Source organism: Podarcis gaigeae, assembly GCF_964106915.1.
Source record: "Podarcis gaigeae genome assembly, chromosome: 4".
Taxonomy (NCBI): Eukaryota; Metazoa; Chordata; class Lepidosauria; order Squamata; family Lacertidae; genus Podarcis; species Podarcis gaigeae.
The window spans coordinates 79,049,389-79,064,495 of record NC_139677.1 but is presented as its reverse complement, the minus strand read 5'-3'; the positions used below and the strand labels follow the sequence as shown (position 1 = coordinate 79,064,495).

The window sequence follows — 15,107 nt, the reverse complement described above, 5'->3', positions numbered from 1 at the left end:
GATCTCCCCAGGATCCCTGTTTAAAAATTGTTACTACTTTGGCCACTTTCAAGTTCTCAGGTACAGAAGTTGATCTTATGGGATAAGTTACATATTTTTGTCTGAAGGACAGCAAATTCCCCTTGGAAACTTGCTCTATGTGGGAATGCCCTAGAAGAGAACTCAGAAGCTCCTGTTGGTCTAATATTTAATTCCAGCTGCATAGGAGCATATACTACTATTTCCACATAAGAAGCTGCCTTATATCGAGTCAAGGCCATTGGTCCATCTGGCTCAGGAATGTCTAAACTCACTGGCTGTGGCTATTGAGGATTCCAGACAGGGAGTTCCCCCAAGTCCTACCTGCAGAATGAACCTGGGACCTCCTGCATGCAAAGCATCTGCCTGAACTGACTAATTAGCTTCAGAGCTCAATTAAAGGTGCTGTATCCTTAAGCTCTTGACAACCTGGGACCTGCATAATTACAGGACTGTCTTTCTTCATATGCACTCCCCAGCTAATTAACATTAGGCGACCTGCTCCACATTTCATCACTCTGCCAGGCCAAGTTGATCTCAGCAATACCTCCTTTTTTTTTTTTGCAATGCAATGCAGCTGAAGTCATGGAATACCTTCCTGGCAGAAGTTTGCTGAAACACATCCCTGTAGGAACTTCTTATTTAGAAAGGATATGGGGAACTGTTATTATTATTTTATTGTATCCCACCCTCCCCCGCTTCCTCCAAAAAGGAGCCCAGTTGAGCTAGGCACTTAACTACAGAAATTTGGGTTGTACTGGTTGCCTCTTTTGCCTTCAAACCATACCATGGAATGGATAGGAGTTGTAGCACCAAAACATCGGGAGGGCAGCAAGCTGGGGAAAGCTGGTATAAATGATAAGCTTTCCTGAGTCAACTTAGCACCAACCCCATCGCCATTATTCACACGTGATGGGGGAACTCCAAAATACTGTTTAATGTTTAATTATGTTTTTGTAAATGCTGGAAGCTGTCCAGAGTGGCTGGGGCAACCTAGTTGGATGGGCAGGGTATTATTATTATTAGTAGTAGTAGTAGTAATTTGAACAAGTTGTTTTTGGATTTCACAGGCCACATGCTATCCACTCAACAACACTGGCTCCCATGAAAAGAATCTGCCGTAATTACCATTTGCAGTCTCAACGAAGGATTCATTATGAATTAATCAATGCAACTGCCATTGTCATTACAGGATGGAGATAGCTTTCTATACATTGCTTCCCATATTACGTTCATTAGACTTTAAGCAAGGTCAGTGAGCAGGACATACTGCAAGCTATCCAATCTTAAAGGGAAAAGTCGCGGCTAGCCTGCAGTTGCCTCTCTTATTCTTGTCCACCAAAATCAAATCACTAGAAGGAGGCTATCGGAACCAGGTCAAAGTGTTTTTTTAAAATTCAGATGTTAAATATGTTAAGAGTAAGGTTGTTCAAGGCTGGCTAAATACTGATATAACTTGCTCAGTGAGGTGTGGGAAATACAATGGAAATGTGAAGGGTTACAAAAACCCTGTCAGTTCTTTCTCTCAAGAGGACAATGTTTTCCCTTCGTTGTCTCTCTTATTTTTCTTCGTGTTTAAGCTTTCTTACTTTTATCTTTCTGCATCCTGAAAAGGGCAATTGGATGTCCCAGCAGAAAATCATTTCCACACCTGATAAAGTGTTACAAACACATGGTATGGCTCTCCCAACATTGAATCAGTTTAGACTGACATACCATGTTTAAATTCTCTCCACATTGAAAAACAACAAGAACCCTCTCTACCCGTAGAAATCAAGCACACGGGGGCAGGAGGAGGACATTAGCCAGGGGTAGCAAATGTAGCGTTCTCCATGTATTATGGAATACAAATCCCATTATCCCTTGGCTGGGTGTGTGTGTGCTAGTCCACAACATCTATGAAGAGTAGGGAATTTTTAATTCCTCCACTTGTATTCTGGTGTAATCCCGAGAGAGCATTTCTAGATGTGCAATTTAGCTTTGATTTTGATCTTCCAAGCAGTAGATGTGTATACATTCTGGTGCATATATCTAATTCCCCCTGGCACAGAGAACCATTTAAACAGGGGGAGTCACTCAAAATAAATGGGGGGAGGCCCTTCAGGCAGGAAATATTTTGCAGCCAAAGCGGGTCACTGGACTGTAATGTGGGTTATGTTTGGGACTTAAGAGGTCCTTATAGCAGGATGTCAACAACATTTTTTTAATATTAACTATCAAGCACTTTGCCCATTTTACAGATGGACAATGTTTTGTTTGCTCTACTTGAAAAGCAGCTATCACAGTCATGTGCTGTAATCTTACCATGTCCTGTTTAACATATATTCACTGGTGTTTAATGCCCTGTTTAATATATATTTGTATGCAGAATGTGTATTTGCCTTTGTGTATTTGTACAGTTATGTCTTCCAGAATCCTAGGGGTAAAATGTTGCATTAATTATCAATATAGCTCCTACCTTCTTAAGTACTAGAATCTTTCCAAAATTTTATCCACTCTTAAAATGAGCTTATACTGATGCCTTATTAAGTCTTCATTTACTCTTTGACTTCATGCAAAAATTCAACCATGTTGTCCTTCATACTATAAAGCAGAGGTAAATCTGTCCATATAATACAATAATACAAAGACATTTCGATGCTTATATTAGGATGTCATAGCAGTAGCCTGCATAGACAATGCTGGTATATACCTAATAATTTTATCTGGTATTAGCAGCAGTTCCTTGTAAACATGTGAACATTTGTTAGTATTGGGTTGTCAGGAAAATGTGCATTATTTGTTTCTAACATTGTCCATTGGAAAGGTTAAAATACTGATCAAAGGCTTAGAATACTTAAACAAATATGCCATTTTAAACATCAATGGAATGGCTTTCAGTAAGAAAGACCACTGCGCATCTCCTCTACTGCAAAGTACCCACTCTGATGATTATTTAAGAAACAACATCTGTATATATATATCTGTATATATATATATATATATATATATAGAGAGAGAGAGAGAGAGAGAGAGAATGCTATTTCTTCTGGCCCGGTCTGCTGTACTTTGATCCATGCATTTTAGTTAAATTCTAGAAAGGGGGATACTGAATGTATTGTAAATGCTTGCGATGACTGCTGCCACCATTATGATAATGAAGGTAAAATATCACACACACACACACACACACACACACACACACGTGTGTAATATACAGTTTTGAAATCCTAGTCTTTTGAGGTAAAATGCATTTGACAATTCTCTGGCAATCCGCCGCTGCATCTTAAAAAAATAAAAAATAAAAAAAAATAATCACAAGCAGACCTGAGGAATATAAATATTAAAATCTAATAAACAGCCGCTGGATAGATGAAGAAGTGATTAATTTAGGAAAGGCATAGCATCTGTTTCTGTAGCAAGATTAGACGTTTTAAAAAGAAAACACGTCGCAAGTAACTACCCCGTTCTCCATAGACATAATCACAATCCTATCAACTTTGTACATCACAGGATAGTACCGAAGAGGAGGGGGATCCATGCAATATACTCTTTTTTTTAATCTGTTGTTTAAAAAAAAGTATAACAAAATGTGCATACTTTAAAACACAAGCTTACCAGCACATATACAATGCATTTTATTTCGTTGAACTGGGGGGAAAGCTTCTAAATACTATGTTATGTCAATGCATTGTTGAATCTATAAGGCAAAGGTAGTGGTTGGGAGTGGGTGGGTGGGATTTAAAATGACAGTATATAATTTCACATCTCATAGAGAAAAGGAATATAAATCTATACACGTAGGTACTGGTGTCCTGTTGCCATATCGTGGGTCTAAAACAGAAAGGAGCACAGGACAGTAGATGCCTTAAAACCATAAATGTGAAAGAAAACATCGCTTGAGCATATCCATTTTATTTTATTTTTTCTGTATACACTGTCCTTTTAACTATAGGGATAACTTGAATACTGAGCATGTGCAATGAAGAAAAAGCTTGCAATGTCAGTGTGAATAATGGGGTGAGGAAGGGGAATGAGGGGTGTGGCATCTCAATCAAAGGTTAAAATGAAACTGATAAAAGCAGCATATGGACTGGATAACGAATTAAAAATAAAATATAAAATGTTTATCCACTGAAGGAACTGGTTAATGGAGACTGCCAGCACGTTGCCATGGAAACACTGACTGTTGGAGCTGTACCATCTCATACCTTATCCAATACATTCCTGGTTGCTGGTAGTAGTCCAAAGAACCTGATCTCTTGATGGTAAAACCGTGGTCCAGCTGAGCAGAGAAAAACGGGGCAACTCAGTGGGTCGACATTGTGCTAGAGCATTAAGACCTCCAGACCAACACTGTCCCTTACTTAGTGCATATTTAATGTTCACTTTCACAAGATAGTACTCTAACATCCTTTAAAAAAATAAAAAAATAAAAATCTATGCACTGGAAATGGGAAAATAAGAAAATGAAAAAAGAAATAAATGAAAGAAAAAAAAAAAGAAAAAAATTAGCCCTAAAAAATCTGCCTGGCTGACTTAAGACTCTCGTTTAAAGTGAGATAGGAGAATGCATTTATTTCAACTTCTGACAATTAGTCTGTTTATATAGCAACAAAAGTAGGCTGCCCCTTGGGTTTCACATACGTATATATCCCTCTCCCCACCCCCTGTTTGATGGCAAAGGGTGTGTGGTGTTGCTGCTTTTTTAAAAATAATAATAATAGCAAATCATAGCCATTCCTAGCACCAGAAGAGACCAGACTACACAATGATCAAGTTATGCTTCTTCATATTTGTCGAAATGTGCAAAGATAAAAGAAACACATTTTGACATTCCCATCAATCTTTGTATGTCAGGTTTGTTTTTTTTTAAAAAAAAGATCTTGTAGACAAGGAAAACTCAGGAGTCCTGAATAACTGTATATTCCTGTACCATACACATGAGGCAAAAGGAGTAAATAAATGGTTGCACTGTAAAATCTTTACTAACTTGTACTGAAATCCAAGTTGTAAGCTTAATTTAATATTTTTGTAGGGCGAAGTATATTGGTACATGTGTAGGGCGTGGGGGGGAAGCACATGTTCCTTTTATTTCTTCAGTTGTACAGAGGCTGGGTTAGCAAAAAAAAAAAAAAGAGGTGTTATTTTTCTAACTTTTCCACAGCGAATTGACACGTAAGTGGGTCACTACTTAACAGGTAATTAAATGTTATTTTAGTCCTTCAGAGAGAGAGATAAAGGCACACTGTGCAGTTTAATACTGGAGAATGCTATAATGCTAGAATTGTTACATGGAAATCTATTAAATCTATATTTTTGTTTCTCTCATTAGACGTATAATGTGGTGACATAATGCTGAATGTTTAGAATTCATGTTACAAGAGGCAGTTTGAAACATTTCCAGATTCTTACTTATTGAAGCACACACCCTGACTCTGATTAAATTAATATGTTGCTTTGTTTATTTTGTTTCATTAACCCGTGCTTAGTCTTATGCAAAATATTTTAAAACATCCAAAATGATTGAACATTTCCTGCTGAAAATATGAGGCCCTTATTATGCGTGTGTTATATTCTAGACTGATCTATGATTGCCACCTACTGGCACACTTGTGTGATGCACTTGCCATACACAATAGCCAACCTTCCAGGGGGTTTCAAATCAAAATATTGCATTACTATTTGAATTTCTGAATTATTGTAATGGGGAGACACATCTGACCACACATCTCTTTCTCTCTCTCACTCACACACCCCTTTTCTCTGTTTGCTAAATACAGTGCTGCTGTTACTTTAAATAAAAGAGGCTAAAGGAACAGATTGCAAATAGGACCTGGAGGAAAGCTGAAAACCAAATAATATTTGAGGAGTGACACCTAAACAACAGCTTGTTCTCCATGCTGACCCTGGCTTCTAATGAGTGATGCACCTACAAGCTGCCTCCATCCCCCCCCCCCCCGTTTTATCTCTCTCAGCTGAACCCATGGAAATATATTTGCACAGAGAAATTTGTGCAACAGCTGGAAACACAAGGTCCTGCAGATCCATCCACAATTAGAGACATTGGGATTTCTAAGCCAACCTTTGCAGGAGTTTTGGACTACAATATCCATGAGCCTGACTGGTTGCCAAAGGCTGTTTTAAGCTGCCAAACTATCTACTTGCTCTCAAGTAATCATCTCGGAGGGAGTGCCCCTGGGTAAAGCTGGTAAGAGGGTTTAACCTTCCAAGATTACTTGCAGGCCTCAGAAGAAGCCATGAAAAATGAAGAGGAAGGCAGAGATAAAAGGAACGGGTGGGGGTTCTCTACCTTGTCTCCCTGGTGAGCCGGGGCTTTCTTGGTCTGCCATAAAGACAGAGGAAGTGGAGCCAACACTCCAGAAAGAAGCAGGAAGCCAATGCCCAAAGCTCTGAAGAGTTTGGGACGCTCTGCCAAACCCTGATGAAAATCAAAAGCGGAAAGTATCTGCACTAAATACCACCACCAGCTTGCGTTGGGGAAGGGGGAAGTTCTAATCTCTTGAAAACTGGAGTGGGGTGGGGCGATCCCTGGCTCCTCCTCCTCCTCCGATAGAAGTTTGTAAAACTAGGCTGACAGTGCCTTTTGTCATTGGTGACTATGCCCTCGTGAACCCTGGCAACACATGATGCTGTCAGCATAGCTTTACTTACTTCTGTCCTAGTAGGAGAAGGGAGCCACCCACCACATGGGGCATCAACCTAATCCAAAAAATGAGGGTCCCACACCTTTTGCAGAGGTCATCGCAGGTGCTGGGCCATTTAGCAATTTTTGGGTGGTGAAAAGAAACACTCAAAGGGCCCCCCTGATTATCAGGGTAAAGTCTTGTACTCTTTGCCCCTCACTAATATGCACAGCATCATTCTCTGCACAATTCTCTAGATGGGATTGTTTTTTTGGGAATAGAGGTGGAAGCTGCAGTTTCATTTCACTGCAGTTCTCAGGAAAATACTTCAACATTTCAGTGCAGAGTTCTAATAAACACATTTTTGTCTGCTCTTTTGACTAATGTACACTTTGCGCAAGCAATTTCTCCCAATATAATGCATGCTTGGACATTATTTTCACTAATATATTCATTTTTATCCACACTTTCCCCCTATTCATGCATTTTTTTGGAAACATTTTTTGGCTGGATAACCAGATTGCATAATCTGGATAAGTGTGAATTTCATAGGACGGCTGTGTTTTGGTTCTCACATTGTTTTGCATAGAATATGTGGATATGCTTGATTCAGCTTTAAATGTAAACTGAGTCAGATTCCTCCCCTGTCCCTAGCTGGGATGGGCTGGGTGGACTGCTGAGGCTGGCTTTCATGTGTACACTGGCTTAAGTGCCCGCAGGCTGATGTACACGTTAGAAAGCTCCAAAATAAATGGTTCTTGAAACACATTGATTTCATTTTGAGAATGAAGGATTGTAAGCTTTAATGGGTGAATTAATCAACTCCAGCTTGTTTGGCTAATTAACTAGAGAGGGTTAATTTAAATCAGCAGGGGCTCAGGGGATGTGTGTGCTCATTTTGGAGACCATGTTGGTTTTGGCAATAGGAAACAAATATTAAAGGTAGCCTTTCTTTCCAAGAATGAATGAGTCTTAGTCCTTGCTTGTAACATTGTATGTTACTTTGGGCTACAATATCTCAGAAAAGAAAAAGAGAGCAACCTTTGAGGTTCCTGTAACATGTAAACTATTTAAATGTGATGAATTAATCAGTTAAAAGACAAATAATTAGTCCACTAAAAATTCTTCACTTGCTGACAGCTGCACTAACAACTCATTAAGACTGCAGACATGCCTCACTTAGACACAAGAACTTTTACTGAAGCTACTAAGTTGTTTCTGCATTGGTATATTTTAAGACTGGCTCATAGCTTAAGATGAGGAAAGAGGGTGACACAGCAGCAAAACAAGCTAATGCTCTTCTAGGCTGCATCAACAGAAGTATAGTGTCACAGTCAAGGGAAGGAATAGCAATAGAACCACTCTACTCTGCCTTGGTTAGACCACACCTGGAGTACTGTGTCCACAATTTAAGAAGGATGTTAACAAGATGGAACATGTGCAGAGGAGGGCAACCAGGATGATTAGGTGTCTGGAAGCCAAGCCTTATGAGGAATGGTTGATGGAGCTGGGTATGTTTAGCCTTGAAAAGAGACTGAGAAGAGAGATGATAGCCATCTTCAAATATCTCAAGGGCTGTCACATGGAAGAGGGAACAAGCTTGTTTTCTCCTGCTCTGGAGGCTAGGACCCAAACCAATGGTTTCACGTACAAGAAAGGAGAGTCCGACTAAACAACAGGAATAACTTTCTGAGAGCAGAAGCTCTCTGACTGTGGAACTGACTCTCTCGGAAGTTGGTGGACTCTCCTTCCTTGGAGGTTTGAAGAAGAGGTTGGATGGCCATCTCCCATGGATGCTTTAGCTAGGATTCCTGCATTGTAGGGTCCCTTCCAACTCTACAATTCTATGATGCTATAGCATCCGAGCCTTCTCCTAAACATACTTGCCTCAAGCCACACAGAGCCAGTGATAGGCATCAACTTGGATAGCTTTAAACCATGGAGAAGGATCATTGACTACTACCCATGATAGATATGCACTGTCCTTGGTATCAGAGGTGGCAGTTCTCTCAATATCAGTGCTAGAAATCACAGCTGTTTGCCCTTAGGTTCTGCTTGTGGGCTTCCCATGGGCTTCTGGTTGACCACAGTGAGCAGAGGATGCTGAACGACATGGACCTTTGGTCTGATCTTGCAGGTTCTTCTGATGCTCTTAGAGCTCTACACACTAAGAGGCTTCCTCATTCATGTCATACTAACTGATGTACCATGGGAGTATGTGTATGTGTAAAAACATTCCTAGAGTAAGAGAAGGACATGCCCAAATTATGAAGATCTGCACATATCAGAGGCTGCCAGGGAACTAAGAATTCTTGGATCTTTGCACTGTTGCCTTGTGTGGCGAGCCACCACATGTGGAAACAGGTTGAAGGGTTCTCTGAGGAGGCTCCTGGAGGTGACTAGACCCACCTTGTCCATTGGCTTTCCCTAACCCTCTAATCATTTCAGGTCTGGGTGGAAATTTGTGGCTAGCTGAAGTACAAGGTATGGTTCCTGGGGCTTCCAATTCTTGGCATCTCTGGGCCTAGAACTGGCAGAACTTCCTCGGTGTTTCCACAAGGGGCTCTTGCAATGGGATTTAAATATGTCTAATATAGTAGGTCCTATGGAACAAGCCTGTGTATCTTTACTGAGAAGGAAATACCCCCAAGTTCAAAGAAGTGTACATAGGATTGCAGCCTTAGTCAAACAACAGGTTTTTTTTTTGAGAGGGGTGGTTCATAGTAGCATGATGCAACTTAAATATGGAAAGACAAATTCATGCAGTTTGCAGCTCATGCTCTGCAGAGAGTTCGGCCTTTCCAATTAGCCACTGTCAAAATGTCATTTACATTTTATTTGGTGTTCCTGGTAATACATTTGAAGCCCTAATCCCCTCATACTTCCAATTTTACTGAATCAGTCTGCAATCAGAGTAATTTTCCAGGCAGGACGCCATTTTTTTCCATCCTACTTTCATCCTACTTTCACCTTTCTCCCTCTTGCAAAGCTCAAGCTGAGATTTGCTTCCACTGCTAAACCTAGGAGCTTTGTTAAACTAAGCAGAATGTTATCATTAGCCTATTTTCTTCTGCTTTCTCAAGGATGACAACACACACACACACACACATACACACAACTGTGTCTCCACACACATACACACACGACTCAACATGTTAGCACTCATAACTTTAACTCAAATTGAATTATACTTGGCCAGTACATTAAATTGTGTGTTTATCTATTTAAAAATTAAAAATCACTTGTGTGTATTAATTTGCAAATGGAAAAGTGTTGCTAGTCAAATCTGTGGGGCAATACGATTTTACCACAACTTCTTCAAGACATCTGTATTCAGTTAAGCCATAATTGTCGGCTCTCCTCAGTGAACAGAGACTCTGGCAGGCAGCAGTGAAGCCACTAGTTTGAAACACTCAAAGAAAACAGTGTCAAGTTGATAGAAAGCCTATTTATAGTCCTGAAGCAATTACTTGTATTTTTAAAAGCATTTTTCAGGCTTAGGAGGGTAAACAACATAGAGAAGAAAGGAGCATTCATTGACATAGCTTACTCTCTTGTGTAGCTATAAAATCACAACTACAACCCGCAGAGAGAATACTATATGTTTGTTTTACATAACGCTATCAATAACAAAAGATTAGCACTGCCATGGCTGCAGGCCTCTTGTACAAAATTCATACTTCTCAGGTCTGAAAGACACTATTTGGCAATATATTTTATTTATAGGAGATTTTCTAACCAGACCTTCATCATACGATCCCAGGGCTGGCTACAGCAGACCAAATCAGGAAAACACTACAGTAAAACCAATTCAACACAACTTACGGAAGCAGACAAAAGTGCAGCATCATTTAAAAATGCATTGTAAAACTACCACTGATACCAAACATTTATTTGCATGAAAAAGCTAAGTGCCCTTACATATTAACACCGCAAGTTATCATCAGAGTTCATTGCCCTTTTTTCCTTTCAATGTTTCAAATGACAAATGGTAAAGATTGGGAACCTGTGGTCCTTCAGAGTTTGCCGGACTCCAACTCCCACTAGCCCCAGCCTTTGATCAGAGGTAATGGGTGTTGTAATCCAGTTACATCTGGATTCCCCCTGGTTCATTAACCCTGGCGTATGGGTACAAGAGATACGTGACTACCACCACTTTGCAAGAAATGTCAATTACCTCTCATTTTCAATGAGTTACCCTCACTGGGCAAAATGCTTCTTGTTCTTCGAGGGGGAATTGAGAAGCACGATCAAAATGTGTCTTTACCAAAGCCACAAGGAAAGGCAAATTTAAACACTGTAACTAATATCCTTCATTGTGAACACCTGTTCACTTCTAGCTTATTCATTCTGGTTTACTGCAAGCAGTACTGGCTGATGCCCATTGGGACTGATAGGGTTGAAGGCAGGAAGACCAACAGTAGGAGGTGCCCAAGCCAATATCAAATCTTACTAATTCTAGTTTTGTCTCCATCATCTGCCTCCTTGCCGAGCTCTCCAAGGGCAACACTGGAATCTGACAGCCTGGGCCACGCCCTTGACTGCATGAGTAAGAAGAAAAGACTGGACGAGCCTCAACTGGCTTCAAAAGGAGCCATCCTTTCAATAAGAGCAGAGGTGGGTTCTGTGCTACATATGCATCCAGCGTACAAGGATGATCCAATGTAAGCTACAGCCCTTCCCTGTAATCATATTCAGTTGCTGCTGAGCTTCACAAACCTTCCTGGTTTCCCCATTTAAAAGCCATCCAAGTCTGTGACATCACCACTTTCTGTATGCTTCACTGCAGCCAGTGCCTGTAAGGCTAAACTGGACACACGCGTACACAAACCTTGTAAGCATTTTCATGCTGTATTCATCCACTCATGTTTACTGTATGTTCAAACTATTTTAACAAAAAAGGGAGTCAATTAACTTAAGATTTCTCAACACTAAATTCTGGTACTTGTAGAGTATCTAAGTTAAGAATGATACCAAATGCTATCTTATAATTGATTTAAAGCTTATCTGCCACTGCATTTTAATTTGAGCAGCTGGCCTTGCAAAAACTGGATTTAGGCAGCATGCCTGTACTTAGTTTCCTGGGAGGAAAGGTGACCTCAGTGGGACTTACTTTGAGTTGCAGGCAACTCTGATTTTATTGCTGCTGAGACTGTGCACTGGAACGTGTGGGTTTATTAGCATTATCTTGCCGGTTAGCTTTTAGAGGTGCCTCACACCACAGAAATCAAATCTCTCTATATTCAGAAGAGAGCATTCCATGAAGGACCCCCTATATTATGAAATACCCTCCCAGAAGAGGCAAAGCACACAGTGTGCTGTGAAAACCTTTCTTATTCTGCAAGCATTTCTGGAATGTTGATTGTACCAGGTCACTTTTAACATTCTACTGTTTTATTTATGGTGTGTGTTATTCTGTATTTTATTTTGTTGCAAATTCTTTAGAGGTCTACTATTACAGGGGGAATCATAAATATTTTTAAAGAAGCAAACAAGCACACATTTATATATGCATGGTGGAAATTTGTTCTCTGCATTTTTGGAAAAGTTAGATGAAGTGGCAGGGCTTGTGTGCACATTCATGATAAATCGCAGTGGTGAATTACTAGCAGGAAAATGCCAGTCTCCAGTACTAAACAGACAGGGTGCCAATATTCAGATAATATAGCGCTAAAAACCAAAACAAAAATCCGCATGTCATTCTATTTCTATGCCGTTTTCGGTGAGAAGCTGCATTGCAGTGTCTTTCCTCAATTAAAATATCAGAACTACTTAAAGCAATCAGTTTCCAGTGCAATTGGTGCAAATTAAACAAAAAATAAACATAAGCATAATAAAGGCGGCGAAGGATGGGTGAAAAAGGAGCTGGCAAAGCATTTTGAAAGAGCTTTTGAAAAGCTATGAAATCCCTCGTGTAGAGGACCTGAGCAAGTGCTTCTCATGTACAAGCGTGCTGGCAGCCCAATTGAAAAGGTTTTCAGCTGGGCAGTTGAGAACATACCTGACATTTCATATGACGAATGCACATAATGGGATGTTTTAGTTGTGGGAAACAGCTACTGTCGCTTTGGTTTTAATGGAACATTTAAAAAAAGCAAACACTGACTGTATTTTTAGCCAATGAGATGAATAAAAACAGTGACCAAACCTAAGGAAAGCATGAGGGAAAGATTACCTTCCATTTTTGAGGCAGGGATTATTTATTCAATTTTTACAGCTAAAGAAATAAAATCATTGGTGGGGTGGTAGGCGATGAGGGGAAGGACAAACACTTGCAAAACCGAATAACTCTGGAGCAAGCATCCAGAAAAGATGGGCTGAGCCAAACGAGCTGAATTTAATTCATGCCGACTTAAAATCCACCCCAAAAGGGCCAAGCCAGAAAAACTCCCCAAAACCATGAAAGTGGGAGAGCTACACAAAAAGGGGCTCCACTTGCACTTTATTCAAGCTGGGAACAAATGTCAATTAATCTGATATGGTCAATGGTTATTATGTTCGATGCATCATTCTGATGGCTCTTTCTGGAGCATGATTGGTAGGCACATTTATGAAAGGAAGCTTAAAAAGCACAAGCAGACGAAAAGAAAGAAGATGGGCATGTTAAAAAACAAACAAACCCAGTGACCGCTCAGTGATATTAATTTATGGAAACCCAATGACTTCTGTGCATGTTTGTGGGAAATAGATACAGTAAATGATAACCCTGTTAGCTACTGTTGGCCTTTCTGTATTTATGGTTGGAAGAAGAGGAAGCGAGGAAGCCTGGTACACTTTCATCTGTGCTATTATGTGCAACTGAGATTTTAACAGGGCCTCTGCAGAGAATTGCAAAAAACCAAAACAAAAAACCATGTGTGCTACCAGAAGCTTTGTACGGAGTTCTGTTTAAATCTCCAGCCAGTTTGATTCCTGCCTGGAGGGAAGCAGCTAGCCAGCTTGTGTCCAAAGAGTGATATGTACACTGAATAAAATCTATGAGCACATAGATTTGTATCTTATAATGCAAATGGAAGTTTCTTCTCTTGGGTGTCTTTAAAAAAATGAGAGATTCATTTAGGTTATTAAAATGCTCCTATAATTCTATCAGACTGTGATGGAAAAATTAGGGCCTAGTCCTAAAACCATATTAGGCATTCCAGTATCAGTATCTTGAGTTGTGGGGTGGGGACATTGTACGGCTGCCAATCATGCACATAGAATGCTCCATGGGACAGCTGTATACATGCCACAGCATGTAGGGCGTTAGGAGCCAATGCAGTGGGCTGCATATTGCTAATCCGTGCAGTATTTCAGTGCCAGTCGGTGTAGGCAAAAATTGCTACTCCAGAAGCAGTTGTATTTCTTAACACTTAATGATTTCTATGTGCCTGGTGTAAGGAATTCCTGCTTCGAATCGGGGTTTTTTGCCTTTGCTACAGGTAAATATTATAACAGTCCAATCCAGGAAACAATTTTAAAGTAAATGATCACAAGCTTAAATGCCACATTTGTGAATGCACATTGGATTTTCTCCATTAAGGGACTGATTTTCAGAAATATATAGGATAGTGTGTGCTGCCTAATACCCTTGGGTGATGATATGGCTCTCAAGATGAAGAAATTGGAAGATGATGGGATAATTGAAGTTTTATTTTATACTGACTTAAAGGCATAACTATCTGCTGAGTTTTGGGTGCCATCTCCTCAGCACAGACCCAATATACAGACGCTGAGGGAGAAAAGTTAAGGATTGTATTGCAGATGCTTACTGCTATAACGGAAACTCCAGCAGCTGTGCTGTTGGGCTTGGGGCCTGTGTTGAAATGCTTTTTGATCTTTCCAGCTACAGACAACTGATGCTCATTTTCTGGAAGGCCATCATCCTGCAAAGCAAAAACAAGCATTTGTGAATTATGATCTACGAGGAGCTGAATGACAATTCAGGAGACATTTTCTAGACCACTACCATATTGTTTTTAACAATATATTAATTATTAGGACCTATTAGTTTTAACTGTTTTATTTGGGAATCTGCAGTTTACAAGATCTAAAAGTGCTTGGAGGCAGCTGACTAACTTTCTAATATCATGAAGTTATGTGCTGAAGGTTGCCAATTGTTACACCCTTCTAGTTTTGTACGGTATTCATGAATTACCCAGTTGGCTAATTCAACATGCCTGAAGTTGACACAATAACAGTCTACATAGACTAGAGTTGGCCTAGGAGTAAGGCCTTAAAAGACCAACTTGCTGGGTACTTCTGTGCACTAGTAAAATAGTTCTGAAGAATCCCCCAAAAGAATAATTTCAGGGTATGTGTAATTAATAAACAGGATACAAAGACAGATTGCTCATGGTGGATTGCCACAGTCACTCTTACAAATGCGTTGTATTTTTTTGGTCATCCACAAGTCAGTAACATTTATTCTTCCCCCTCAATGTGCTGTATGAAACATAGACTCATATTCTTGTAAATAATGGC

The 15,107-nt window shown here is 40.0% G+C and overlaps 1 protein-coding gene across 4 annotated transcripts in view; it reads right to left on the bottom strand.

Annotated features, from left to right (window-relative positions):
• DCLK1 (doublecortin like kinase 1) overlaps window positions 1–15,107 on the bottom strand; it is a 198,734-nt gene that overhangs the window by 7,906 nt on the left and 175,721 nt on the right. For 3 of the 4 annotated variants that reach the window (XM_083736599.1, XM_083736598.1, XM_083736601.1), the window contains one exon: window positions 14,396–14,509. In XM_083736599.1, the coding sequence (XP_083592725.1) occupies window positions 14,396–14,509 (114 nt within the window). Of the gene's footprint in view, window positions 1–4,208; window positions 4,283–14,395; window positions 14,510–15,107 lie in introns of all 4 variants that reach the window. The other variant, XM_083736600.1, reaches the window with a different exon arrangement.